The sequence below is a fragment of the Pseudophryne corroboree genome, chromosome 11, assembly GCF_028390025.1.
Source record: "Pseudophryne corroboree isolate aPseCor3 chromosome 11, aPseCor3.hap2, whole genome shotgun sequence".
Lineage (NCBI taxonomy): Eukaryota > Metazoa > Chordata > Amphibia > Anura > Myobatrachidae > Pseudophryne > Pseudophryne corroboree.
The window spans coordinates 258,009,632-258,037,109 of record NC_086454.1 but is presented as its reverse complement, the minus strand read 5'-3'; the positions used below and the strand labels follow the sequence as shown (position 1 = coordinate 258,037,109).

The 27,478-nt window shown below is 46.1% G+C and overlaps 1 protein-coding gene across 3 annotated transcripts in view; it reads right to left on the bottom strand.

The window, feature by feature from the left end:
• TENT4B (terminal nucleotidyltransferase 4B) overlaps positions 1-27,272 on the bottom strand; it is a 109,323-nt gene extending 82,051 nt beyond the window's left edge. For all 3 annotated transcript variants that reach the window (XM_063945352.1, XM_063945353.1, XM_063945354.1), the window contains exon 1: positions 26,650-27,272. In XM_063945352.1, coding sequence (XP_063801422.1) covers positions 26,650-27,113 — 464 coding nt within the window. In that variant the 5' untranslated portion in view covers positions 27,114-27,272. The remainder of the gene's footprint in view (positions 1-26,649) is intronic.
• Positions 27,273-27,478: the final 206 nt, after the last annotated feature.

Sequence of the window (27,478 nt, the reverse complement as noted above, 5' to 3'; positions counted from 1 at the left end):
GTATGAACAAACAACAGTAGCGGTCCAAGACCGATTCCAACTGTAACATAACCCTTATGTAAACAACAACTATATACAAGTCTTGCAGAGTTTCCGCACTGGGACGGGCGCCCAGCATCCTCTACGGACTAGGAGAAATAGATTTACCGGTAGGTTTAAAATCTTATTTTCTCTTACGTCCTAGAGGATGCTGGGGACTCCGTAAGGACCATGGGGTTTATACCAAAGCTCCCAATCGGGTGGGAGAGTGCGTATGACTCTGCAGCACAGACTGAGCAAATGCTAGGTCCTCATCAGCCAGGGTATCAAACTTGTAGAATTTAGCAAAAGTGTTTGACCCCGACCAAGTTGCTGCTCGGCAAAGCTGTAATGCCGAGACGCCCCGAGCAGCCGCCCAAGAAGAGCCCACCTTCCTAGTGGAATGGTCCTTAACCGAATGCGGTAACGGCAATCCAGCCGTAGAATGAGCCTGCTGAATCGTGTTACAGATCCAGCGAGCAATAGTCTGCTTCGAAGCAGGCGCGCCAATCTTGTTGGCAGCATACAGGACAAACAGAGCCTCTGTTTTCCTAATTCTAGCAGTCCTGGCTACATAAATCCTCAAGGCCCCGACTACATCCAGGGACATGGAATCCTCCAAGTCACTCGTAGCTACAGGCACCACAATGGGTTGGTTCAAATGGAATGAAGAAACCACCTTAGGCAAAAATTGGGGGCGTGTCCTCAATTCCGCTCTATCAACATGAAAAATCAAGTAGGGGCTCTTGTGAGACAAGGCCGCCAATTCTGACACTCGCCTTGCAGATGCTAAGGCCAACAATATGACCACCTTCCAGGTAAGAAATTTAAACTCAACCTTGTTAAGTGGTTCAAACCAGTGTGATTTTAGGAACTGCAACACCACGTTCAGGTCCCATGGTGCAACTGGAGGCACAAAAGGAGGCTGGATGTGTAGCACTCCCTTTACAAAAGTCTGGACTTCTGGAAGAGAAGCCCATTCCTTCTGAAAGAATATCGAGAGGGACGAAATCTGTACCTTAACAGAGCCTAATTTCAGGCCCATATCCACTCTTGTCTGTAGGAAGTGGAGAAAACGACCCAAATGAAAATCTTCCGAAGGGGCGTTCTTGGTTTCACACCAAGACACATATTTTCACCAGATACGGTGATAATGTTTTACCATCACCTCCTTTCTAGTCTTTATTAGAGTAGGGATGACCTCCTCCGGAATCCCCTTCTCAGCTAGGATCCGGCGTTCAACCACCATGCCGGCAAACGTAACCGCGGTAAGTCTTGGAAAACGCAAGGACCCTGCTGCAACAGGTCCTCCCTTAGAGGAAGAGGCCAGGGATCTCCTGTGAACATCTCCTGAAGATCTGAGTACAAGGCCCTTCGAGGCCAGTCTGGAACAATGAGTATTGTCTGTACTCTTTTTCGCCTTATGATCCTCAACACCTTTGTGATGAGAGGAAGAGGAGGAAACACGTAGAACGATTGGAACACCCATGGCGTTACAAGGGCGTCTACTGCTACTGCCTGAGGGTCCCGGGACCTGGCACAATACCTCCGAAGCTTCTTGTTGAGGCGTGACGCCATCATGTCTATTTGAGGAACACCCCAAAGACCCATTATCACTGCAAAGACTTCTTGATGAAGTCCCCACTCTCCTGGATGGAGATCGTGTCTGCTGAGGAAGTCTGCTTCCCAGTTGTCCACTCCCGGAATGAAGACAGCTGACAGAGCGCTTACGTGATTTTCCGCCCAGCGAAGAATCCTGGTTGCTTCCGCCATCGCGGCTCTGCTTCTTGTCCCGCCTTGGCGGTTCACATGAGCCACTGCTGTGACATTGTCTGACTGAATCAGAACCGGTAGGTTGCGAAGAAGACTCTCCGCTTGTCGAAGGCCGTTGTATATGGCTCTTAGCTCCAACACGTTGATGTGTAGACAGGACTCCTGGTCTGACCACAGTCCCTGAAAATTTCTTCCTTGGGTGACTGACTGCTCCCCATCCTCTGAGGCTCGCGTCCGTGGTTACCAGGATCCAGTCCTGAATTCCGAACCTGCGACCCTCCAGAAGGTGAGCACTTTGCAGCCACCATAGAAGAGACACCCTGGTCCCGGGGGACAGTGTTATTTTCTGATGTAAATGTAGATGGGACCCGGACCATTTGTCCAGAAGGTCCCATTAAAAACGTCCTTGCATGGAACCTGCCGAAGGGGATGGCCTCGTAGGCTGCCACCATTTTCCACAGAACACGAGTGCATTGATGAACTGACACTCTTTTTGGCTTTAGCAGGTCTCTGACCATGTTCTGGATGTCCTGGGCTTTTTCCAACGGGAGAAAAAAAAAACCTTCTTTTGTTCCGTATCCAGTATCATACCTAGGAACGCTAGTCGAGTTATCGGAATCAACTGTGACTTCGGTTGATTTAGAATCCAACCGTGTTGCTGGAGCACTTTCAGAGAGAGTGTCACATTGCTCAGCAATTGCTCTCTTGATCTCGCCTTTATCAGGAGATCGTCCAAGTATGGGATAATTGTGACTCCATGATTGCGCAGGACCACCATCATTTCCGCCATTATCTTGGTGAAAATCCATGGGGCCGAGGAAAGCCCAAACGGCAACGTCTGAAATTGGTAATGACAATCCAGTACAGCGAATCTCAGGTACTCCTGATGGGAAGGATATATGGGGACATGAAGGTAAGCATCCTTTATGTCCAGTGACACCATAAACTCCCCCTCCTCCATGCTGGCTATTATCGCCCTGAGCGATACCATCTTGAATTTGAATCTTTTCATGTAGGGGTTTAGGGATTTTAGATTCAAAATAGGTCTGACCGAACCATCCGGTTTCGGGACCACAGAGAGGGTTGAATAGTACCCTCTTCCCTGTTCAAGGGAACCCTGATAATTACTTGCTGTTGACACAGCGTTTGAATTGCAGCTAACACTACATCCCTGTCTGGGGTAGAAGCTGATAAGGCAGACTTGAAAAATCGGCGTGGGGGCACCTCTTCGAATTCCAGTTTGTAGCCTTGGGAAACTATTTCCAACGCCCAAGGATTCAGGTCTGAGCTGTCCCAGACCTGGCTGAAGAGTCGAAGATGAGCCCCCACCGGTGCGGACTCCCGCAGGGGAGCCCCAGCGTCATGCAGTGGGTTTTGTAGAAGCCGGGGAGGACTTCTGTTCCTGGGCACCAGCCGAAGCAGGTGTTCTTTTCCCTCTACCCTTACCTCTGGCAAGGAAGGAGGATCCCCGACCTCTTCTGGACTTTTGTGACCGAAAGGACTGCATCTGATATGTTGGAGTATTCTTCTGCTGTTGGGGAATAAACGGTAAAAAGTTAGATTTACCTGCGGTAGCTGTGGAAACCAGGTCCGTCAGCCCATCCCCAAACAACACGTCTCCCCTATAGGGTAGAACCTCCATATGCTTTTTCGAATCCGCATCACCCGTCCACTGGCGGGTCCATAAGGATCTTCTCGCTGAAATAGCCATTGCATTGGCTCTGGAAGCCAGTAATCCAATGTCCCTTTGAGTGTCTCTCATATACAAGACTGCGTCTTTGATATGGGCTAGAATTAACAAAACAGTATCTCTATCCATGGTATCAAGGACAGCCGACAGGTTCTCTGTCCAGGCTGAAATTGCGCTACATACTCATGCCGACGCAATTGCCGGTCTTAGCAAAGCTACAGTATGTGAATAAATAGACTTTAAAGTAGTCTCTTGCCTGCGATCCGCAGGATCCTTGAGGGCCGCTGTGTCTGGAGACGGTAGCGCCACTTTCTTTGATAGGCGCGTTAAAGCCTTGTCCACAGTGGGAGAGGATTCCCAACGTACCCTGTCCTGTGTAGGGAAGGGGTATGCCATATTATTTCTTTTGGGAATCTGCGGTCTTTAATCCGGAGTCTCCCAAGCTTTTTCAAAAAACTCATTAAGTTCATGAGATGGGGGAAAGTTTATTATCTGTTTCTTTCCCTTAAACATGTGTACCCTCGTGTCAGGAACAGAGGGTTCATCAGCAATATGCAACACATCTCTTATTGCTATAATCATACACTGAATGCTCTTTGTCACCTTAGGGTGCAATTTAGCTTCATCATAGTCGACACTGGAATCAGAGTCCGTGTCAGTAGTTGTGTCCACAATTTTTGCCAAGGGACGCTTTTGAGACTCCGACGGGCCCTGTGAGTCAGTCCAATCAGAGGATTGACCCCCTGACGCCTCCCCAAATTCAGCCTCATCTAGCCTCTTACGTAAAGATGTCACACTTGCATTCAACATATGCCACATGTCCATCCATTCCTGAGTCGGCACTACCGACGGGGACACACCACTCATCTGCTCTACCTCCTCCTTGGAGAAGCCTTCCGCTTCAGACATGTCGACACGCACGTACCGACCCCACACACACACACACAGGGATATACCTATAAGTGGACAAAACCCCAACCAGGCCCTTAGGAGAGACAGAGAGAGAGTTTGCACACCCCCAGCGCCCAAATGACACTGGAAAAACCAGATAGCGCATGTGTGTGTATATATATATATATATATATATATATATATATATATATATATATATATACATATATACACACACATACATATACAATTCTGGTCGGCACTCTTCCATAAAAATATCACCATGCCCTGGTGCCCTCCTAGGTGTATTGCACACCAATGATACAGAGAGTCAACTGGTGGCACTCTTGGGACTTGCTATCACAAATTGCTCAGACCACTCGTGTGGATGATCGTTTCGATTGTTTAATAGTCTTCAGGATACTGCATAATACAAAACACAAACATTTATAACTCACCCTGTGAATGCACGCCATCTCACGCCGCCGGGCTCCGGGCGTCCGTCTTCCCCTGATGACGTCACACCTCTGCGACGTGCGCTCTCCGGCGCTCACACCAAGTTCCGAACTGAACTCCCGTTGCCTAGCGACGGGAATAGGCATAGACATGTGACATACTTCCACCACCACAGTGCATGTAGATTAAAAATTAAGAACAAATACAAAAGCAGTTCAATTTGCCCACCAATCTGAATTGGAGTATTTTGTGATCAGACATGTCAATAAATACTGAAAGTACTTTATATATTATAACAGGATACCCTATTCCTCTCATTTACAGGAAACAGTTTAAGCCAAATTTTTCATTGAGACCATATGGGGATACAGTATTTAGTTCATGTATCCACCTTGCCTCACACTGCAATAGACATTTGTCTCTATCACCACCTCTGATCCTTTTTTCCACTTGATCAATAATCATGTATCTCAATGTTGATAACCCATGTTTATGCGTTCTAAAGTGCCTTGCTACCGGTTGTTCCTGGGCTACTATTTGTCCCTCCATGGCCTTTCTAATAGATGACCGGTGCATATTAATTCGTTCCTTAAATTGCCTAGTGGTCTTCCCTATATAGAGAAGACCACATGGGCACCGAATGAAATATACAACATGAGTACTGGTACATGTTAAGACTTTCCTTATAGGGATCCGTTTGCCGGTATGCGGATGTGCAAATGTGTCACCTTTTTCCAGGTAACTACATGTGATGCACCCCACACACCGGTAACATCCTGGCTTCCTTGTCAGAAAGTTTGATTTTGTACGCTCTTTGGTGTTTTCAGATATATCATTTTTTACAAGCCACTGTTTAAGGTTTTTGCTTCGTCTGAAGCTCGGCATTAATCTCACCTTTCTCAATGCTTTTAGGTCAGGGTCTGTAGTGACTAGTGGCCATAACAATTTAGTTTCCTTGACCACTAGCTGACTTTGTGTATGAAATTGTTGAACAAATGGCATTCGGGATGAGTCTTCTTGAGACCTCCTCCTTTCTGTTAGTAATTGCTCCCTTGGTATCTGTAATGCTTTGGTTTTAGCTTTAATTAATTGGTCATATTTATAACCTCTGGCCATAAATTGCATAACCATGCAATCTATTTCCTTGATTGTCTTCTCCATGTCATCAGAGATTCGAAGAACTCTGATAAACTGGTAAAAGGGGAGTCCTTCCTTGGTTGCTATAGGATGCTGACTTGAATGATGCAACATATTATTGCGATCTGTTTTTTTCTTATAAAGAGAAGTGTGCAATATATTTTCACTTATTTGAATAGTTACATCGAGATAATTCACTTCATAATCACTAATCGTGTATGTGAATTTAATATACTCATTAGCACCATTAGCCATAATCATTAATTCATGAAAGTCACTCTCCTCTCCCAACCAAATAATAAAAAGATCTATATATATCTTACAAAGACCAGAAATTTAGATGCTATATTAGGGTCCGAGAAAAATATTTCTCGTTCCACTTCAAACATGTAGCTGTTTGCAAACGCTGGGGCCACACAGGACCCCATTGCGCAGCCTTGCTGCTGCAGATACCATTTATTATTGAATGTAAAGTAATTCTTTTTTAATGTCAATTCCAAGAGATTAATAAAAAATGAAACATCTGGACCAGTATAAGAAGGGTTGTTAGTAAGAAGTCTCCTAGCCGCTCTTAGACCTTCCTCATGGGGTATACTAGTGTATAGATTTACAACATCAAGGGAACACAAGAAGCACTTTGGTAGTGGAGATGGTAATTGTTTTAATTTGAGAATGAAGGATGTAGTATCCTTCAAATATGTGGTCTGGGCCTGTATTACTGGTTGGAAATGTGTGTCTAGATATTTTGAGACATTATAATAAATGGAGTCCCGGGCTGAAATTATTGGACGTCCAGGTGGGGAAATGGGATCTTTGTGAATTTTTGGGATTGTGTATAGTACAGGTGCTGTCGGAAACCGTTGATATAATGCACTTTTTAATGTATCTGAAATTATATTGTCTGATACAGCTTTTGTGAGTACAGCAAACAATTCATTATTAAATGCAATTGTAGGATCAGTTTGTAATTCACAATATACATTGCTATCACCTAATTGACGGTATACTTCCTTGCAATATTGATCCAAATCCTGAACCACAATCCCTCCCCCCTTGTCCGCTGGACGGATAACTATACTTGTGTCCTTACTGAGACTGCACATGGCGTCAAATTCTGCTTTGGACATATTTGATCCACTTAATTGTGTATTTATTTTAATGTCCCCAATTTTCTGATCCAACCTTCGCTGGAAGCATTTGAGTGAGACATTATTCGTATATGGATCAAATTTTGATCTTGGTCTTATGGCCGAAGGTACATCACTTTCTCTCATCTCAGGTTCGGACAACTGGAAGTGTTCTCTTAATCGTAAGTTTATATTAAATTTATATGAGTCCACCTTCCACTGAAAGCGATCCATATTGCATGAAGGGACAAAGGAAAGACCTTTATTCAAGACAGCTGTTTCACTCTCCGTTAGTTGTCTATTTGAGAGATTGAAGACTATGTTTTCTTTTTGTTTGATTTGGCTTTTGACTTGCCTGAGCCACTGGCTACCTCTCCTTGTTCGGCGTCTTTTGATGGTCCGCGCTTGGCGCGGGTGCTGACTCCTAAAGGGGGTTTCTTATCCGATTTTTTTCTTGAGTCTTCATTGTCACTTTGAGAGGATACTCCTCCACTAGAAGTTTGTGTCCCCCGGGAACTTCCTATAATTTCGCTGCTTCTTATAAAAGAAGCGTTTTCGCTCAGGGTTAAAAGCCCATGTGTATACTTTGTTCTCCGCATAATCTCGTTGAACTGTTACAAGTTTTTCACGTTTGAAACGTACCAGATCCGTCCGGTAATTTTCAACCTGTGATTTAAGTTTTTCCATCCAGGGCTGGCTTTTATCAGATGTTAATTTTGGTACATGCAGTTCCTCAAATGCAGTGATTTTGGCTTTAACCAGCTCCAGTTCTCTTGAGGATTCCTGAATCACCAACAAGATTAAGTCCAGGCTGCATTTGTTTAAAATAGCAGCCCATTTGCGACAAAAGTCGCTACTGAATTTGCCGATGGTAGGGGTATTCCTTATGCGAAAACCACGTGGTATCTGACCACTTCTATGGTAGTCTGATAATGTTACCCCATGCAGAAAATAATCTACTTCTTTCTTGCGGAGCCTGAGAAGCTGTGTAAAGAGCTGTTCATTAGTTTCATCACCGCCTGTTGTGGAAAAATTTTCTTTAAATCGGATCTCATCTGCATCCATATCTGAGAAACTCCATGTTTCTCCCACAGGCAGTGTTACATTTCTCAGTCCGCTGCTATCCGCCATAGCAAAAAGGGCTTATCCACTGCTAAAACACATATAGCATATAAAAAGTCACTAAAGTCCATCCAACAGATGATTATATAAAGTACTTTCAGTATTTATTGACATGTCTGATCACAAAATACTCCAATGCAGATTGGTGGGCAAATTGAACTGCTTTTGTATTTGTTCTTAATTTTTAATCTACATGCACTGTGGTGGTGGAAGTATGTCACATGTCTATGCCTATTCCCGTCGCTAGGCAACGGGAGTTCAGTTCGGAACTTGGTGTGAGCGCCGGAGAACGCACGTCGCAGAGGTGTGACGTCATCAGGGGAAGACGGACGCCCGGAGCCCGGCGGCGTGAGACGGCGTGCATTCACAGGGTGAGTTATAAATGTTTGTTTTTTGTATTATGCAGTATCCTGAAGACGATTAAACAATCGAAACGTTGATCATCCACACGAGTGGTCTGAGCAATTTGTGATAGCAAGTCCCAAGAGTGCCACCAGTTGACTCTCTGTGTGTATATATGTGTGTGTATATGTATATATATATATCCATCCAATTTCCCACTCGCTGCGCGCCAATGTGCCCCCCCTTTCTTTTTTCCAACCTCTGAAGCGTTCAGCAGGGGAGAGTCCGGGGAGCCAGCGTTTCTCATGCAGCTCTGTGGAGAAAATGACGCTGGTTAGTGCTGAGGGATCAAGCTCCGCCCCCCCCAGCGGCAGGCTTCGGTCCCTCTTCAATTTTCACAAAAATGGCGGGGGATCATCTATTTGCTGCCTCCGCAGCCTAATAGCACCTTATTGCCCAAAAATGAGGTTTATTGCTGCCCAGGGCTGTCTGTGTGTTGTGTATGGGAGCAATGGCGCGCAGCCTTACCTCATGAAGATCTTAAGTCTTCTGCCGCCTGAGATGTCTTCTTGTTTCTCATACTCACCCGGCTACTATCTTCCGGCATCCGAGGACGGCGGTGCGGCTCCGGGACGAACCCCAGGGTGAGACCTGTGTTCCGACTCCCTCTGGAGCTAATGGTGTCCAGTAGCCTAAGAAGCAGAGCCTATCAATTAAGTAGGTCTGCTTCTCTTCCCTCAGTCCCACGATGCAGGGAGCCTGTTGCCAACAGGACACCATGAAAATAAAAAACCTAACAAAATTCTTTTTCCACAGAAAACTCAGGAGAGCTCTCTGCAGTGTACCCTTCTCCTCTGGGCACAGAATCTGAGGTCTGGAGGAGGGGCATAGAGAGAGGAGCCAGTGCACACCCATAGGAAAAGTTCTTTTAGGTGCCCAGGTCTCCCGCGGAGCCCGTCTATACCCCATGGTCCTTACGGAGTACCCAGCATCCTCTAGGACGTAAGAGAAACTCTGATAAGTGCTGGTGTCGGGCTGCATTCGGGGCTAATTGGATAGCACCACGGGATCAATCAGCCTTAGGGAAATTACTTCGGGGAACTGAATTCCCGCCAAATCTTCCAATGTTGTAAATGATCCCCAATATCAAACTACCATGTTCATAAACAAAGAGTGAGAGGATTGCAGAGTGCATCACTTATTCCAATTCCACTGTTTGAGGCGGATACAAGCTGGCCACACACAGAGCAAACCATACATCTGTCACCTGGCAAATAGATCTGTAGTTAGGCCACACACACACACACACACACAGACTGGGTCAGGAACACAGACTAGAGGGCTAGATGCATTCTGGTCAGAATATGAAAGCCAAACGTAAGGCTGCCTGACAGATTTTTGGGGTCTGTAATTAAATCAGACTGCAATATGTTCATATAAATTAGGTCAGTCCAGGCATGTTTGGCCAGGATAGTCCAAATCAGCCAAGCACACCTGGTGGCCCTTGTGTAGGAGCCCCATACAGTGCCACCACATTGATTGCATTTTTCCTCAAGAAAAAATCCTTATTTTTATTCTGCATCTTACATTGAGGAGAGGGGGTGGGAATTATTCATGGGTTGGGACTGTACAGAACAGCCTGGTGACAGGCAGCCTAGTGGCCAATTAAACGTCATGCACCTGTCTTCGCAGAGAAGTTTTTAGGGCGATATTCAATTGTTATATGGTGTCCGACCTCCCATCTAAAGTGATGGGAGATCATGGAGAGATATTTAATTGTACCCCATTTTTCGTGCATATCGCGCCCATAGCACCTGGGTTTAGGTGCGTAAAGCAGACTTAAGTAGTGGGCGCGACGCAGAAAGTCCAGTTTGGGGGCTCAAACAGGTCCCCCCCACACACACCTTTCAGCTTGCCACCCACGGGGTAGCGAGCTAAAATGAAACATTTGAATAGCTGCTGGCAGGCGCAGGAGTGGGGGGAAACATTTGAATTTCGCCGTTAGTATCCTTAATATAATCAAAAGCGCTGCAGAATATGTGCGCACTATATAAAATAACTGGTAATAAATAAATAAAAATGTTTATTATATACTGAGCGCTTTCCCTCATTGTTCTAATTCTACTTTGGCAGTGTCAGTTTCTAGCCAAAGTACGTATATTTTTTTAATGGATCTTCACACTTCATCATCATTAACGTTACATTATGGAATAAGCTAAATATGAATTTAGCAGTGACTTTTTTAATAAGTAAAGGAATTAGTTATTTTTATCAACTGTTGATTACAAATGTATGGTTTCTGTTTTAGAGAATTTTGAATAATGTATTTTCATTCCCACAGTTGAGGGCACATTGGGACATTAAAGCAAATGTTTGCATGCAAAGCACACAAACCCACATTAACATGTCTGACACAAACCCACATTAACATGTCTGACACAAACCCACATTCACATGTCTGACGCAAAAAATTTTTTTTACACACATATACATTCCTAAACCTAATGTCACAGGGTGCCCTAAATCTCTAAACGCCTCAGGAATGCATCTGTATGAGGTTATCACTATTGATGAAGAGAGTGCTGTGGCAGAGCAGGAGGACACGTTGCTATGGGTGTAGTATGGTTTGCCAGCGGTCGGGCTCCCGGCGACCAGCATACCGGCGCCAGGAGCCCGACCGCCGGCTTACCGCCAGTGTGGCGAGGGCAAATGAGCCCCTTGCGGGCTCGCTGCGCTCGCCACGCTGCGGGCACGGTGGCGCGCTACACTATTTTATTCTCCCTCCAGGGGGGGTCGTGGACCCCCACGAGGGAGAATAAGGGTCGGTATGCCGGCTGTCGGGATCCCGGCGCCGGTATACTGTGCGCCGGGATCCAGACAGCCGGCATACTGAAGACCACCCGTTGCTATGGGGTTGTGACAGTTTCTACAGAGTGGAGGAAATATGCTGCTATTAGGGAAAAGGGGTAGGTGTTGCTGTATAAAGGATGGTGTGGTTCATAGGCTCGACCACACTTTGTCAATGGTTAACCTAGCGACTGTTGACCTAAGTCGACACCTAAAATAGGTTCGACACAAGCATTAGGTCGACATGTTTTTTTTTTTTGTTTTTTTTTCAATTAGGTGTCGTTTTCTTCGTAGAGTGACCGGGAACCCCAGTTAGTGCACTGTGTTCGCGCGCCATGCTTTTTGCAAGGTGCCTCGCTCCGCTACTGCTGTGCTCGGCACAGGTTCCCGTTCCCAATCGTAGTCCACATGGATCGTAAAGTATGAAAAAGTTTAATTTTTCTTCTTCCATTAAAAAAAAAAAAAAAAAAACTTATGTTGACCCAGTGACCATGTCGACCAATAGCAGTCAACCTAGAGACCGGATACCACAGCCCTTGTGGTGGTGTATCCTGCTTTCCAGCATTGCATGCACTTCTGTTTCCACAGTGATCTTTTAACAATGGTGCAAGGCCTCTTCCACTAGTATAGAATATGTATTTTAGCAAGTACATTTTTAATGCAGCCTCTTCAAAGCATAGTTGGAAAGGTTTAATCACCCACCCATTCATTATCATCTCATTTTAAATCCCAACATGGTTGTAATAAGACAGACATACATTTTTGGGTTATTGAACAGGTTTAAAACACGTGATAAACTGATTATAAAAGAGGCCTAAATGCTGGTTTAGAGTTGAAATACTTTTTAAGCCAACTTTGCATAATATATATATATATATATATATATATATATATATATATATATATATATATATATATATATATATATATATATATATATATATATGCAATTCCAAACAATGTGTACAGAAGGGGGCGATCCAATTTTTTACCACCATGGCTTCCACTAGATCAGTGATGGCTAACCTTGACACTCCAGCTGTTGTTGAACTACACATCCCAGCATGCCCTGCATCAGTTTTAGCATGGCCAAATAGCAAAACTGATGCAGGGCATGCTGGGATGTGTAGTTCAACAACAGCTAGAGTGTCAAGGTTAGCCATCACTGCACTAGATGGAGCAATGCAATTATTGCTCTGTCCTAGCGTAACAGTGAACATTACAGCTCACTGCTTCCTGAGATGGCGCTCTGAAACGTGCGTACTGGACTTTTCTTGCTGCAGGCAGTATCTTAGTTTCTATCCTGACTGGTGACCTGCACACAGGCGAAGATCTGAAGTCTGTACATTGTAGCATTGGCATTTTACTACAATTGTGATCATTCTTCGGTATACCATCATTTCTGGTCATCAAATCAGAGAGCATCTGTAAGGGGTACTATCCTCCAATTGCGTTTACGCCATCTTTAATACTGAGAAATAAAGCTACTAGTTTGTATGATCTATGATCTTTGAGACCCATTCAAGGAATAAACGTGTTTATGTGGTAAACCTGAAACTTAATTGCTGTATACCCCTGATGAAGTCGTAAAGACGGAACGCGTAGGGTTCACCAATAAATTTCTGCCATGTCTTGGTGTATGTAAATTCCACCCAGAGCTCACACCTTTTGCTAAAGGTGAGGGTGGAATAAATTCCAATTTATGTACTCAGTCATGTATACAGATTCTTTGGTTTTATAATGAAGTGTGTCATTTTATAATTTTTTTATGAAGTAAAAAAAAGTCTTGTATTACATATGCCTGATTGTTCGTTTCTCTGGGTGATTTTTGGTGAGAGGGTCTATTTATAGGAAAAAAAAACTGTTCTGATATATCGATTGTATCAAAAATATCGATATATTGCATTTTGGACCATTCCATTGCAGCAATTACTTCGACTCTGGACTGAATTTACAGTTTGCCATATCTAGCGCACAGAGATATGGTTTTGATTGTATGCTTGTCTTGGGTTCTCACTTACACAGGTTCCATCTCCAGTGCTGCTTAACATACAGCGTATTAAGAGTATTTCTTTTGTAGTATCTTCGTTATGTTTAGGCACTTTGTGCGACTAAACCCGATGCCTTTAGCCACATCAGAAGTAACAAGCGCCGGATTGGAGCAACAACTTAATTGCTCCACTGGGTGCCCATTACTTTGGGCACCTCAAAAACCAACTGAATTGCCCCCATAGAGCCTAAAAAAATTAAATCAATACAGGTATAAGATGTTGGCGTTATCAGCTCAAGTGTTCTCTGTTGCTAATAGAGGAAAATAATTAGTGATCTAGTACTTCAGATAAGGGCTCGTTAACTATCAGTGTTCACGGAATGAAAATATTATGGGCAGGCTCATACATATAAAGCAATGAAAATATAGGTGTTTGATTAAATCACATCTTAACACCAGGGTTAAATTAATGGAAATAAGGCAATTTAAAAGCCAAAAATAATTCTCTCTCCACGATATGGTTAAATTAAAATGTACATCAGTAAAAGGTGATTCCGTAAACGAAAAAAATACATTTAAATAAAACATGTAAAAAGTGAGATTTATTCAGATTTTGAGATATTACCTCAAAATGCAGTTTAAATATTGAAGTTTCTAAATACAAGCTCATTTTGAAAACAAGATGGTCGTAACATTCTTCCAAGCTGTAGTTTGATGTAACAGAATCACATTATAGATCTGTCCTCCTACAAATAGTCTCAATACGCCATGTGACATGAGATACCTGGTGCGAGTGAGCAGTCATGTTCCGTTTGGCCCTTCTGGCAGCAGGCACCTTTCACGTCATTTCCCCGAAAATGCATCTAAGTCGTAATGTGATGCAACAGGAGACTGTGCTGATTAACTTTATAAGTGACCCTTGTACTGTATATCTGTGCGAGACAGAGTCTGTATATAGAGCACACAGAACTTGGCGCGTTAAAAAGCCGCAGCATCGTAGCACTTAATGTACAGATTTCAGACTCAGTCACACACAGATATACTGTACAAGTGATTACAAAAAAGATCCTTGAGATTCTTAAACAGGTGCTGATGTGGTATGATTAACCAAGCTGCTACTTGGAAATCAGTCGGACCCCCTATGTATAGACAAATAGACAGCCATATGAAGTAGCGCTCTATACAGATTAAAGACAATCACATCAAATAAATGAAAATATTATGTTTAATAAAAGAAAAATGATCAAGAATAAGAATTAAAAAAAAAAAAAAAGTGCCTATTGGACTTACCTTTGGATATATATTTTCATCCATTTTTTATATACCCTTGTGCATTGGAATTTGGAAGTCTAAATAGGAACAGGTATACATCAGGACTTTAGTAAACTGCCCTAGACATTACTATGGGTGAGATGTCTGCTCATACTAATGATATATGAATTTTGTTGCAATTGCATCTTAATTGTTTTTATGCTTGATAATTTCTTTTATTAAAACAATAATATTTTCATTTATTTGACATATGATTGAGAATATATATATATATATATATATATATATATATATATATATATATATTAATTTTTATATTAATTTTTATATTAAAAACAAACTGTATAGAGCACTACTTCATATTGCTACAGATACACAAGTGTCGCATATTAAATTAGTCATCACAGTCTCCTGGTGCATCCTGGTCACATTGCACTGCAACTAATGCTGGGCATACACTATAGAATTATCTGGCAGACAATCTGCCAGATCTGGCTGGCTGTATAGAAAATCTGGTAATGGTTGATTTAACCAACTTGTATGAACGGATTTAACTAATTTGTATAAATGACAGTTTTTGTCCGTTTTCCAGTGTTTAGGAGTAAATGGTTGATTGTCATTTGCTCTCATCAATTACCAGATTTTCATTCCAACCAGTGTATGCCCATCTTAAGATGCATTTTCAGGTAAAAAAAATGCCTGATGCCAGCAGAGGCTCACAGGACCTGGCGTACAAAGATGGGCTGTTTGGTGTGACTGCAGCTTTAGGGGTATATGCAATTGCGGTCGAATTCCCGAAATTGTCGAATTTCGGGAATTTTTCGCCAAAAAAAAAAAAAAAAAAAAAAAATGATGGTCAATGCAATTCAGTGCTTTCCGTCAAAAAAACGGACTTTCAAAATTCGACTTTTTGAAATTCGACTTTTGTCAAATTTGACTTTTCTGCAATGATACAAGTGCTGCAATTCGACCAAAGTGTATTCAATTCAAGTTTGGAAATTCGACAACAGTGCTTTTAGACAGTAAATTCGTCATTTTCAATCCGCCACACTTTGGAGGGTGAAACCAATAAAAACATGTTTTTTTTGGTGTTTTTTGTTTTTTGTAATAGCATATCTATTTATATTAGAAGGGATTAGGTACTTGGTTTGTCTTTTTTGGTTGCACAAGTATTTATATATTTTTAAAAAGTTTTTTTTTTTTTTTTTTTTTTTTTAAATAGCTGGAACGGTAAAATCAAGGAAAAAAATGGCGTGGGGTCCCCCCTCCAAAGCATAACCAGCCTCGGGCTCTTCGAGCTGGTCCTGGTTCTAAAAATGCGGGGGGGAAATTTGACAGGGGATCCCCCGTATTTTTAAAACCAGCACCGGGCTCTGCACCTGGTGCAAAAAATACGGGGGACAAAAGAGTAGGGGTCCCCCGTATTTTTTACACCAGCATCGGGCTCCACTAGCTGGACAGATAATGCCACAGCCGGGGGTCACTTTTATACAGTGCCCTGCGGCGGTGGCATTAAATATCCAGCTAGTCACCCCTGGCCGGGGTACCCTGGGGGAGTGGGGACCCCTTCAATCAAGGGTGTCCCCCCCAGCCACCCAAGGGCCAAGGGTGAAGCCCGAGGCTGTCCCCCCCATCCAAGGGCTTCGGATGGGAGGCTGATAGCCTTGAGAAAAATGACAGAATATTGTTTTTTCCCGTAGTACTACAAGTCCCAGCAAGCCTCCCCCGCAAGCTGGTACTTGGAGAACCACAAGTACCAGCATGCGGGAGAAAAACTGGCCCGCTGGTACCTGTAGTACTACTGGGGGAAAAAATAAGAATTTACTTACCGATAATTCTATTTCTCGTAGTCCGTAGTGGATGCTGGGAACTCCGTAAGGACCATGGGGAATAGCGGCTCCGCAGGAGACTGGGCACAAAAGAAAAGCTTTAGGACTACCTAGTGTGCACTGGCTCCTCCCCCTATGACCCTCCTCCAAGCCTCAGTTAGGATACTGTGCCCGGACGAGCGTACACAATAAGGAAGGATTTTGAATCCCGGGTAAGACTCATACCAGCTACACCAATCACACCGTACAACTTGTGATCTGAACCCAGTTAACAGCATGATAACAGAGGAGCCTCTGGATAGATGGCTCACAACAACAATAACCCGATTTGTTAACAATAACTATGTACAAGTATTGCAGATAATCCGCACTTGGGATGGGCGCCCAGCATCCACTACGGACTACGAGAAATAGAATTATCGGTAAGTAAATTCTTATTTTCTCTGACGTCCTAGTGGATGCTGGGAACTCCGTAAGGACCATGGGGATTATACCAAAGCTCCCAAACGGGCGGGAGAGTGCGGATGACTCTGCAGCACCGAGTGAGAAAACTCCAGGTCCTCCTCAGCCAGAGTGTCAAATTTGTAAAATTTCACAAAAGTATTTGACCCCGACCAAGTAGCAGCTCGGCAAAGTTGTAAAGCCGAGACCCCTCGGGCAGCCGCCCAAGATGAGCCCACCTTCCTTGTGGAGTGGGCTTTTACAGATTTTGGCTGTGGCAGGCCTGCCATAGAATGCGCAAGCTGAATTGTACTACAAATCCAGCGAGCAATAGTCTGCTTAGAAGCAGGAGCACCCAGCTTGTTGGGTGCGTACAGGATAAATAGCGAGTCAGATTATCTGACTCCAGCCGTCCTGGAAACATTTTCAGGGCCCTGACAACGTCCAGCAACTTGGAGTCCTCCAAGTCCTTAGTAGCCGCAGGTACCACAATAGGCTGGTTCAGATGAAACGCTGAAACCACCTTTGGGAGAAATTGAGGACGAGTCCTCAATTCTGCCCTGTCCGTATGAAAAATCAGGTAAGGGCTTTTACAGGATAAAGCCGCCAATTCCGACACACGCCTGGCTGAAGCCAGGGCCAACAGCATGACCACTTTCCATGTGAGATATTTTAAGTCCACAGTGTTGAGTGGTTCAAACCAATGTGATTTTAGGAAACCCAAAACATTCAGATCCCAGGGTGCCACTGGAGGCACAAAAGGAGGCTGTATATGTAGCACTCCCTTAACAAACGTCTGGACTTCAGGCACTGAAGCCAGTTCTCTCTGAAAGAAAATCGACAGGGCCGAAATCTGGACCTTAATGGATCCTAATTTTAGGCCCATAGACACTCCTGCTTGCAGGAAATGCAGGAATCGACCCAGTTGAAATTCCTCCGTCGGGGCCTTTTTGGCCTCGCACCACGCAACATATTTCCGCCAGATACGGTGATAATGCTTTGCGGTTACATCCTTTCTGGCTTTTATCAAAGTAGGGATGACTTCGTCTGGAATGCCTTTTTCCTTTAGGATCCGGCGTTCAACCGCCATGCCGTCAAACGCAGTCGCGGTAAGTCTTGGAACAGACAGGGTCCCTGCTGGAGCAGGTCCCTTCTCAGAGGTAGAGGCCACGGGTCCTCTGTGAGCATTTCTTGAAGTTCCGGGAATCAAGTCCTTCTTGGCCAATCCGGAGCCACAAGAATAGTTCTTACTCCTCCCCGCCGTATAATTCTCAGCACCTTGGGTATGAGAGGCAGAGGAGGGAACACATACACTGACTGGTACACCCACGGTGTTACCAGAGCGTCCACAGCTATTGCTTGAGGGTCCCTTGACCTGGCGCAATACCTGTCTAGTTTTTTGTTGAGGCGGGACGCCATCATGTCCACCTTTGGTTTTTCCCAACGGTTTACAATCATGTGGAAGACTTCTGGGTGAAGTCCCCACTCTCCCGGGTGGAGGTCGTGCCTGCTGAGGAAGTCTGCTTCCCAGTTGTCCACTCCCGGAATGAACACTGCCGACAGTGCTATCACATGATTTTCCGCCCAGCGAAGAATCCTTGCAGCTTCTGCCATTGCCCTCCTGCTTCTTGTGCCGCCCTGTCTGTTTACGTGGGCGACTGCCGTGATGTTGTCCGACTGGATCAGCACCGGCTGACCTTGAAGCAGAGGTCTTGCTTGGCTTAGAGCATTGCAAATGGCTCTTAACTCCAGGATATTTATGTGAAGTGATGTCTCCAGGCTTGACCACAAGCCCTGGAAGTGTCTTCCCTGTGTGACTGCTCCCCAGCCTCGCAGGCTGGCATCTGTGGTCACCAGGACCCAGTCCTGAAATCCGAATCTGCGGCCCTCTAGAAGATGAGCACTCTGCAACCACCACAGGAGAGACACCCTTGTCCTTGGGGATCCGGACCATTTGTCCAGCAGGTCCCACTGGAATGTTCTTGCGTGGAATCTGCCGAATGGGATTGCTTCGTAGGAAGCCACCATTTTTCCCAGGACCCTTGTGCATTGATGCACTGATACTTGGCCTGGTTTTAGGAGGTTTCTGACTAGCTCGGATAACTCTCTGGCTTTCTCTTCCGGGAGAAACACCTTTTTCTGGACTGTGTCCAGGATCATCCCTAGGAATAGAAGACGTGTCGTCGGATTCAGCTGCGATTTTGGGATATTGAGAATCCAACCGTGCTGCCGCAGCACTCCGACTACCAACTGTTCCTTGGATCTTGCCCTTATCAGGCGATCGTCCAAGTAGATAGTGCTACTCCGACTACCAACTGTTCCTTGGATCTTGCCCTTATCAGGCGATCGGCCAAGTAAGGGATAATTAAAACTCCTTTCCTTCGAAGGAATATCATCATTTCGGCCATTACTTTGGTAAAGACCCGGGGTGCCGTGGACAATCCAAACGGCAGCGTCTGAAACTGATAGTGGCAGTTCTGTACCACAAACCTGAGGTACCCTTGGTGAGAAGGGTAAATTGGGACATGGAGGTAAGCATCCTTGATGTCCAGAGACACCATATAATCCCCTTCTTCCAGGTTCGCGATCACCGCTCTGAGTGACTCCATCTTGAATTTGAACCTCTGTATGTAAGTGTTCAAAGATTTTAGATTTAAAATAGGTCTCACCGAGCCATCCGGCTTCGGTACCACAACAGCGTGGAATAATACCCCTTTCCCTGTTGCAGGAGGGGTACCTTGATTATCACCTGCTGAGAATACAGCTTGTGAATGGCTTCCAATACCGCCTCCCTGTCGGAGGGAGACGTCGGTAAGGCAGACTTTTGGAAACGGCGAGGGGGAGACGTCTCGAATTCCAATTTGTACCCCTGAGATACCACCTGAAGGATCCAGGGGTCCACTTGTGAGTGAGCCCACTGCGCGCTGAAATTCTTGAGACGGGCCCCCACCGTGCCTGAGTCCGCTTGTAGAGCCCCAGCGTCATGCTGAGGACTTGGCAGAAGCGGGAGAGGGCTTCTGTTCCTGGGAACTGGCTGTTTGCTGCAGCCTTTTTCCTCTCCCTCTGCCACGGGGCAGAAATGAGGAGCCTTTTGCCCGCTTGCCCTTATGGGGCCGAAAGGACTGCGCCTGATAATACGGCGTCTTCTTATGTTGAGAGGCTACCTGGGGTAAAAATGTGGATTTCCCAGCAGTTGCCGTGGACACCAGGTCCGATAGACCTACCCCAAATAACTCCTCCCCTTTATAAGGCAATACTTCCATATGCCTTTTGGAATCAGCATCACCTGACCACTGCCGCGTCCATAACCCTCTTCTGGCAGATATGGATAGCGCACTTACTCTTGATGCCAGTCGGCAAATATCCCTCTGTGCATCACGCATCTATAAAAATGCATCTTTTAAATGCTCTATAGTCAGTAATATACTGTCCCTATCCAGGGTATCAATATTTTCATTCAGGGAATCCGACCAAGCCACCCCAGCACTGCACATCCAGGCTGAGGCGATTGCTGGTCGCAGTAGAACACCCGTGTGAGTGTATATACATTTTAGGATATTCTCCTGCTTTCTGTCAGCAGGTTCCTTAAGGGCGGCCGTATCAGGAGACGGTAGTGCCACCTGTTTAGACAAGCGTGTGAGCGCTTTATCCACCCTAGGGGGTGTTTCCCAACGTGCCCTATCCTCTGGCGGGAAGGGGTATGATGCCAATAACTTTTTAGGAATTATCAGTTTTTTATCGGGAGAAACCCACGCTTCATCACACACTTCATTTAATTCCTCAGATGCAGGAAAAACTACAGGTAGTTTTTTCTCACCAAACATAATACCCTTTTTAGTGGTACTTGTACTATCAGAAATGTGTAAAACATTTTTCATTGCCTCAATCATGTAACGTGTGGCCCTACTGGAAGTCACATTCGTCTCTTCATCGTCGACATTGGAGTCAGTATCCGTGTCGGCGTCTGTATCTGCCATCTGAGGTAGCGGGCGTTTTAGAGCCCCTGATGGTCTTTGAGACGCCTGGACAGGCACAAGCTGAGTAGCCGGCTGTCTCATGTCATCAACCGTCTTTTGTAAAGAGCTGACACTTTCACGTAATTCCTTCCATAAGCCCATCCACTCAGGTGTCGACTCCCTAGGGGGTGACATCTCCATTACAGGCAATAGCTCCGCCTCCACATCATTTTCCTCCTCATACATGTCGACACAGTCGTACCGACACACAGCACACACACATGGAATGCTCTGATAGAGGACAGGACCCCACTAGCCCTTTGGGGAGACAGACGGAGAGTATGCCAGCACACACCAGAGCGCTATATATATGTTGGGATAACACTATACAGAGTGTTTTTCCCCTTATAGCTGCTGTTTATATTATACTGCGCCTAATTAGTGCCCCCCCCCCCCCCCCCTCTTGTTTTACCCTTTTCTGTAGTGCAGGACTGCAGGGGAGAGTCAGGGAGACGTCCTTCCAGCGGAGCTGTGAGGGAAAATGGCGCCAGTGTGCTGAGGAGATAGGCTCCGCCCCCTTCTCGGCAGACTTTTCTCCCGCTTTTTTCAGGAATCTGGCAGGGGTTAATATACATCCATATAGCCCTGGGGGTTATATGTGATGTATTTTAGCCAGCCAAGGTGTTTATATTGCTGCTCAGGGCGCCCCCAGCGCCCTGCACCCATCAGTGACCGGAGCGTGTGGTGTGCATGAGGAGCAATGGCGCACAGCTGCAATGCGCTACCTTGGTGAAGACTGATGTCTTCTGCCGCCGATTTTCCGGACTTCTTCTTGCTTCTGGCTCTGTAAGGGGGCCGGCGGCGCGGCTCTGGGACCGGACTCCGAGGCTGGGCCTGTGTTCGGTCCCTCTGGAGCTAATGGTGTCCAGTAGCCTAAGAAGCCCAAGCTGCCAAGCTGGCTGCAAGCAGGCAGGTTCGCTTCTTCTCCCCTTAGTCCCTCGATGCAGTGAGCCTGTTGCCAGCAGGTCTCACTGAAAATAAAAAACCTAAAACTAACTTTTCCTAAGAAGCTCAGGAGAGCCCCTAGATTGCACCCAGCTCGGTCGGGCACAAAAATCTAACAGGCTTGGAGGAGGGTCATAGGGGGAGGAGCCAGTGCACACTAGGTAGTCCTAAAGCTTTTCTTTTGTGCCCAGTCTCCTGCGGAGCCGCTATTCCCCATGGTCCTTACGGAGTTCCCAGCATCCACTAGGACGTCAGAAATACCCAAATAAAAACAGGACACACCGTGACAAGTACAACTTTATTACATACTGCCGACACACACATACTTACCTATGTTGACACGCCGACTGCCACAGTCTCCGACGATCCGAGGGTACCTGTGAAAAAATTATACTCACCTTCCAGCGTCCAGAGATAAATCCACGTCCAGAGTATAATCCAGGTACTTGGCAAAATAACAAAACGCAAAAACCCGTGCCAGCGGACTGAAAGGGGTCCCATATTGACACATGAGACCCCTTTCCCCGAATGCAGAGACCTCTCCGTGACAGCTGTCACTGAAAGGTCTCTTCAGCCAATCAGCGAGTGCAACGTCCTTGCACTCTACTGATTGGCTCTGCGCGTCTGAGCTCAGACAGCGCATCGCAAAGCCTCTCCATTATATTCAATGGTGGGAACTTTGCGGCTAGCGGTGGGGTCACCCGCCGGTCAGCGGCTGACCGCGGGTAACCCCCCCACTGACGGCAAAGTTCCCACCATTGCAAGTAATGGAGAGCTGTGCGATGCGCTGTCACAGCACAGACAGCGCACAGCCAATCAGGTGAGCGCCACGTAGTAGCGCTTCCTGATTGGCTGAAGGGACCTCAGTGACAGGAGTCACGTGGGGTCCCGGCACATTCGGGGAAAGGGGTCTCATGTGTCAATATGGGACCCCTTTCAGTCCGGCATGGTCGGGTATGCGGTTTGTTTTTTTAACAAGTACGTGGATTATACTCTGGACGTGGATTTATCTCTGGACGCTGGAAGGTGAGTATAATTTTTTCACAGGTACCCTCGGATCGTCGGAGACTGTGGCAGTCGGCGTGTCAACATAGGTAAGTATGTGTGTGTCGGCAGTGTGTAATAAAGTTGTACTTGTCACGGTGTGTGTGTCCTGTTTTTATTTGGGTATTTTTTTTCCAGTAGTACTACAGGTACCAGCGGGCCCGTTTTTCTCCCGCATGCTGGTACTTGTGGTTCTCCAAGTACCAGCTTGCAGGGGAGGCTTGCTGGGACTTGTAGTACTACTGGAAAAAAACAATATTCTGACATTTTTCTCAAGGCTATCAGCCTCCCATCCGCAGCCAATGGATGGGGGGGTGGGGGGGGGGACAGCCTCGGGCTTCACCCCTGGCCCTTGGGTGGCTGGGGGGGGACCCCTTGATTGAAGGGGTCCCCACTCCCCCAGGGTACTAGTTGGATATTTAATGCCACGGTCGCAGGGCACTGTATAAAAGTGACCCCCGGCTGTGGCATTATCTGTCCAGCTAGTGGAGCCCGATGCTGGTGTAAAAAATACGGGGGACTCCTACTCTTTTTGTCCCCCGTATTTTTTGCACCAGGTGCAGAGCCCGGTGCTGGTTTTAAAAATACGGGGGATCCCCTTTCAATTTTTCCCCCGCATTTTTAGAACCAGGACCAGCTCGAAGAGCCCGAGGCTGGTTATGCTTTGGAGGGGGGACCCCACGCCATTTTTTTCCGGGTTTTTCCCGTTTTTTTTATTCGCGGCAAAATCCGGCAAATCGGACGTTTTTCGCCCGCGGGAATGTCGAATCCGTTTTTCATTGAATATGGTGAATTCCGGCAGCCACCTGCCGGAATTCACCTGTCGAATTGTGTCGAATTAAAAAAACGGCGATAATTTGCCGCGATTCGCCCGCAATTGCATATACCCCTTAATGTTTGGGGACACATCTGCAGGCTGCTCCTTTAATCAGGAAGTCGATCTAAAAAGGAAGGGCCACCATTTATATAGATGATCTGAGTCAATGATTACACAGGCTGCAATGAACCATGTGCCGTTTCATTTTTCAATGTATCATTGTCAATACATTTCAACGTAATCCTGGTGAGTTACAGAGAATCAGTAAGGGCTCCATTTCATTAAAGTACTACTTAATTAGTATAGTTTTGACTGTACCTATTTGTAGCTGATGTTTGATTTGCACTTTTTATGTATCTGAATCTAAGTTTATGTCAACGGATATCCACGAGTATTCCAAGTACTGATCAATGCCGATACATTCCAAATTGTGTAATTTTGTCCTTAAATATTTTGTAAAACATAGGAAAAATAAGTAGTACAGGTTGAGTCTCCCTTATCCAAAATGCTTGGGACCAGAGGTATTTTGGATATGGGATTTTTCCGTATTTTGGAATAATTGCATACCATAATAAGATATCATGGTGATGGGACCCAAGTCTAAGCACTGAATGCATTTATGTGTCATATACACCTTATACACACAGCCTGAAGGTCATTTTAGCCAATATTTTTTATAACTTTGTGCATTAAACAAAGTGTGTGTACATTCACACAATTCATTTATGTTTCATATACACCTTATACACACAGCCTGAAGGTCATTTAATACAATATTTTTAATAACTTGGTGTATTAAACAAAGTTTGTGTACATTGAGCCATCAAAAAACAAAGGTTTCACTATCTCACTCAAAAAAGTCCGTATTTCGGAATATTCCGTATTTCGGAATATTTGGATATGGGATACTCAACCTGTAGTAGCATTAGTAAGTAGCCAACATAATCCGTACACTTTACCATGCTCATTACCCACTTGGTGATTCCATTACTTTATTTAAAATATATTCACTGGTCACAAACTGTCATACCTTTACCAAATGTATAGATGTAGCCCCATTCACAATTGCAATACAACTGTGAAAGGGTTGTCTTCTGTATGCCGAATGTCGGGGTCCCGGCGCACAGTGTACCGGCGCCGGAATCCCGACAACTATTCTCCCTTGTGGGGGTCCACGCCCCCCCTGGTGGGAGAATAAAATAGTGTGGCGCGTGTGGGGCTCCTTTGCGCTCGCCACGCTGTCGGTATGCCGGCGGTCGGGCTCCCGGCGCCGGTATGCTGGTCGCCGGCATACCGTACTACACCCCTGTGAAAGCCTAGAATTTATTCCGGAAGCTGAATTTATTAATTTTGTGTACACACATATAGTAACGTGTGTCTGTCTGTCTGTCTGTCTGTCTGCCCCCCCCCCCCCCCCCCGGGATTCGGCAGTGGACCCTAACTTCTGGCTTCCCGACCTGGCAATGTGCCGGGTTGGTTGCCATAGCAGTGAGGGGTAAACAGTCAGCAGGGGCAGAGGCGGCGCTGGGAGATGAGCTCATCTCCGCGCCGCCTCTCCCTATGTAGTAAACGGGTCCTGGGTCGCATTCAACCCGGGAATAACACTGCTTATAACTCATAATGAATTACCGGGTCAGGCGACCCGGGAATTCTCATGGGGACCTTTCACATCGCACAGTGACCCGTGTCGAGCCGGCAATATACCGGGTCGATACCGGGTTATTTTTGCAATGTGTAAGGGACCTGCTGTACATAGCCAATTGCTTGTCTACTATGAACAGTATGTTCCATATACTCATTGCTGCTAATTTGAGCACATGTATATCATTTTATATTTGTATCACAGTACGGAGATATTATATTTCATCTCATACTGTACTACAGCTATATAAAGATATATACACACACACACATTTGTATTTTATCTTTGTGCATTAATGTGATTTATACAGTACTTTATCTAAAACTACGTACACACCTGGAAGATTTTAGTCACAATCTACCATTTTCTGAGACACGATCACCCATAATCATTACCAAAGTACCTGCTGCTCCTAGCTGAACAATTATACATCCTAAAAGATCGCCAATGGGGACTAATCTTAATGACCCGTCAGATCATGTATACACTACAAAACGTACACTACAATCGCACATCAGAACTGGCAAATGTCAGGCAACAGGCATGGCCAGATCAGATGGCCGCCGGTTTGTAAAAAAAGATAATCTGCCTGGGTGATATGTACACATGGGGCAATAATCAGACAAGGCAGATGCAAAACTAACTGCCCAGCCTGATAACTGCATAGTGTGTACCTAGCGCTAGTGTTACAAAAAAAAAAAAAATGTTCATTTATTACATTATATGTCAAATGGGATACTAATTATATAATTTGTTTTTATTAACAATGTGACAAGCTGAGTACACACTGTACAATAACTGTGCTGAAAATCTAATTTCCCACCGTTCGGCCCGAGAAACCAACTGTGTACCCAGCACCCTGGGCCGATGGTTGGTCCAAAACCAATGGCATCGGGTCACTATATAAGGAGCGCTGCATGACGTTCTACAGTAAATGAACTAGTTTGTACTTAACGCAGTGACGTGCTCCCTCTGGGAAGGATGTATATAGTGTGTACGCCTGATACTGGATGTATATGGGATCACTTTTTAGTTCCAGCTAGTGCTGTTTGGTAAGACGGCCAAGTGTGCAGCGAGCATTACATAGGTGCACAGATACAGACTCCTATAGGAGACATGCCATGGTACATATCATACCCTATAGTGGCAGAGACTCAGCAGGGCCCCATGTGCAATGGTACCACTACAATGAGTGGCCCGGATATAGGAGCAGTTTGTGCATGTGTGGCCCTGGGGCCCCTCTCACTCACCCGATCACCTCGTCGCTGTAGTTCCTGCTCTTCCAGGGGGTGCCGCTGTACGAGCCCCCGGCCTCGCTGTCCCCGGGGCAGGCCTGCAGCAGGCTGTAGTTCAGGCCGAAGGTGCTGGCCTTGTTGTCCCGCTTCCTCTTATTCCTGTTGGAGTGGTCGGGTCCCTTCCTCCAGCCCCCGGGGCTCTGGTTGAGCGGCTGCTGGGTGATGCTGGTCTCCAGGGACAGGTAGTCGCCCTGCTCCGCCAGCGGCGTGGGGTTGCTGTTGGCGGTGGCCGGGTACATGGTGGTCTCGCAGCCGGAGGAGGAGCTGGAGCTGCTGCTGCTGCTGTGTGCGGGGGAGGCCGGGCTGCTGCGGCTGAAGTACAGGTTCCTCAGGCCTTGCGTCGTCTCCCAGATCTGCATCCACAGGCTGTGAGAGGGACCGAGCTGCTCTGGCTGGAACCAGGCGATCCGAGGATCCATCAAACGGAGCCCGAGCCCCTGCGGTCAGCGCTGATCCCCGGCCCACCCTTCCCCCGGTGTAGGTCAGACGCCCGGTGTTTCCGTATCCCCTGGCTCCGGTGTAACGTCCACGTCCGGCTCACCTAGTGCCCCGTTATCCCGTCACCCGCACCCCGCCCCAGCTGCGACCCCGTATGCTGCCCCCTCTCACCCTCTCTGCCCCGGTGTCCCCTGCCGGGCGCTCTGGCTGTCACCCTGTTCAACTCAATTAAAAACAAACGTCAGTCCGGCCGCTTCCTGTGCGGCGGCTCCGTGCGGTGGCGGTGCGGTCACTCCGGCCCTGGGGGTTAGGGCCTGGCTGTATGCGGGGGTCCCATGTCCGCCCT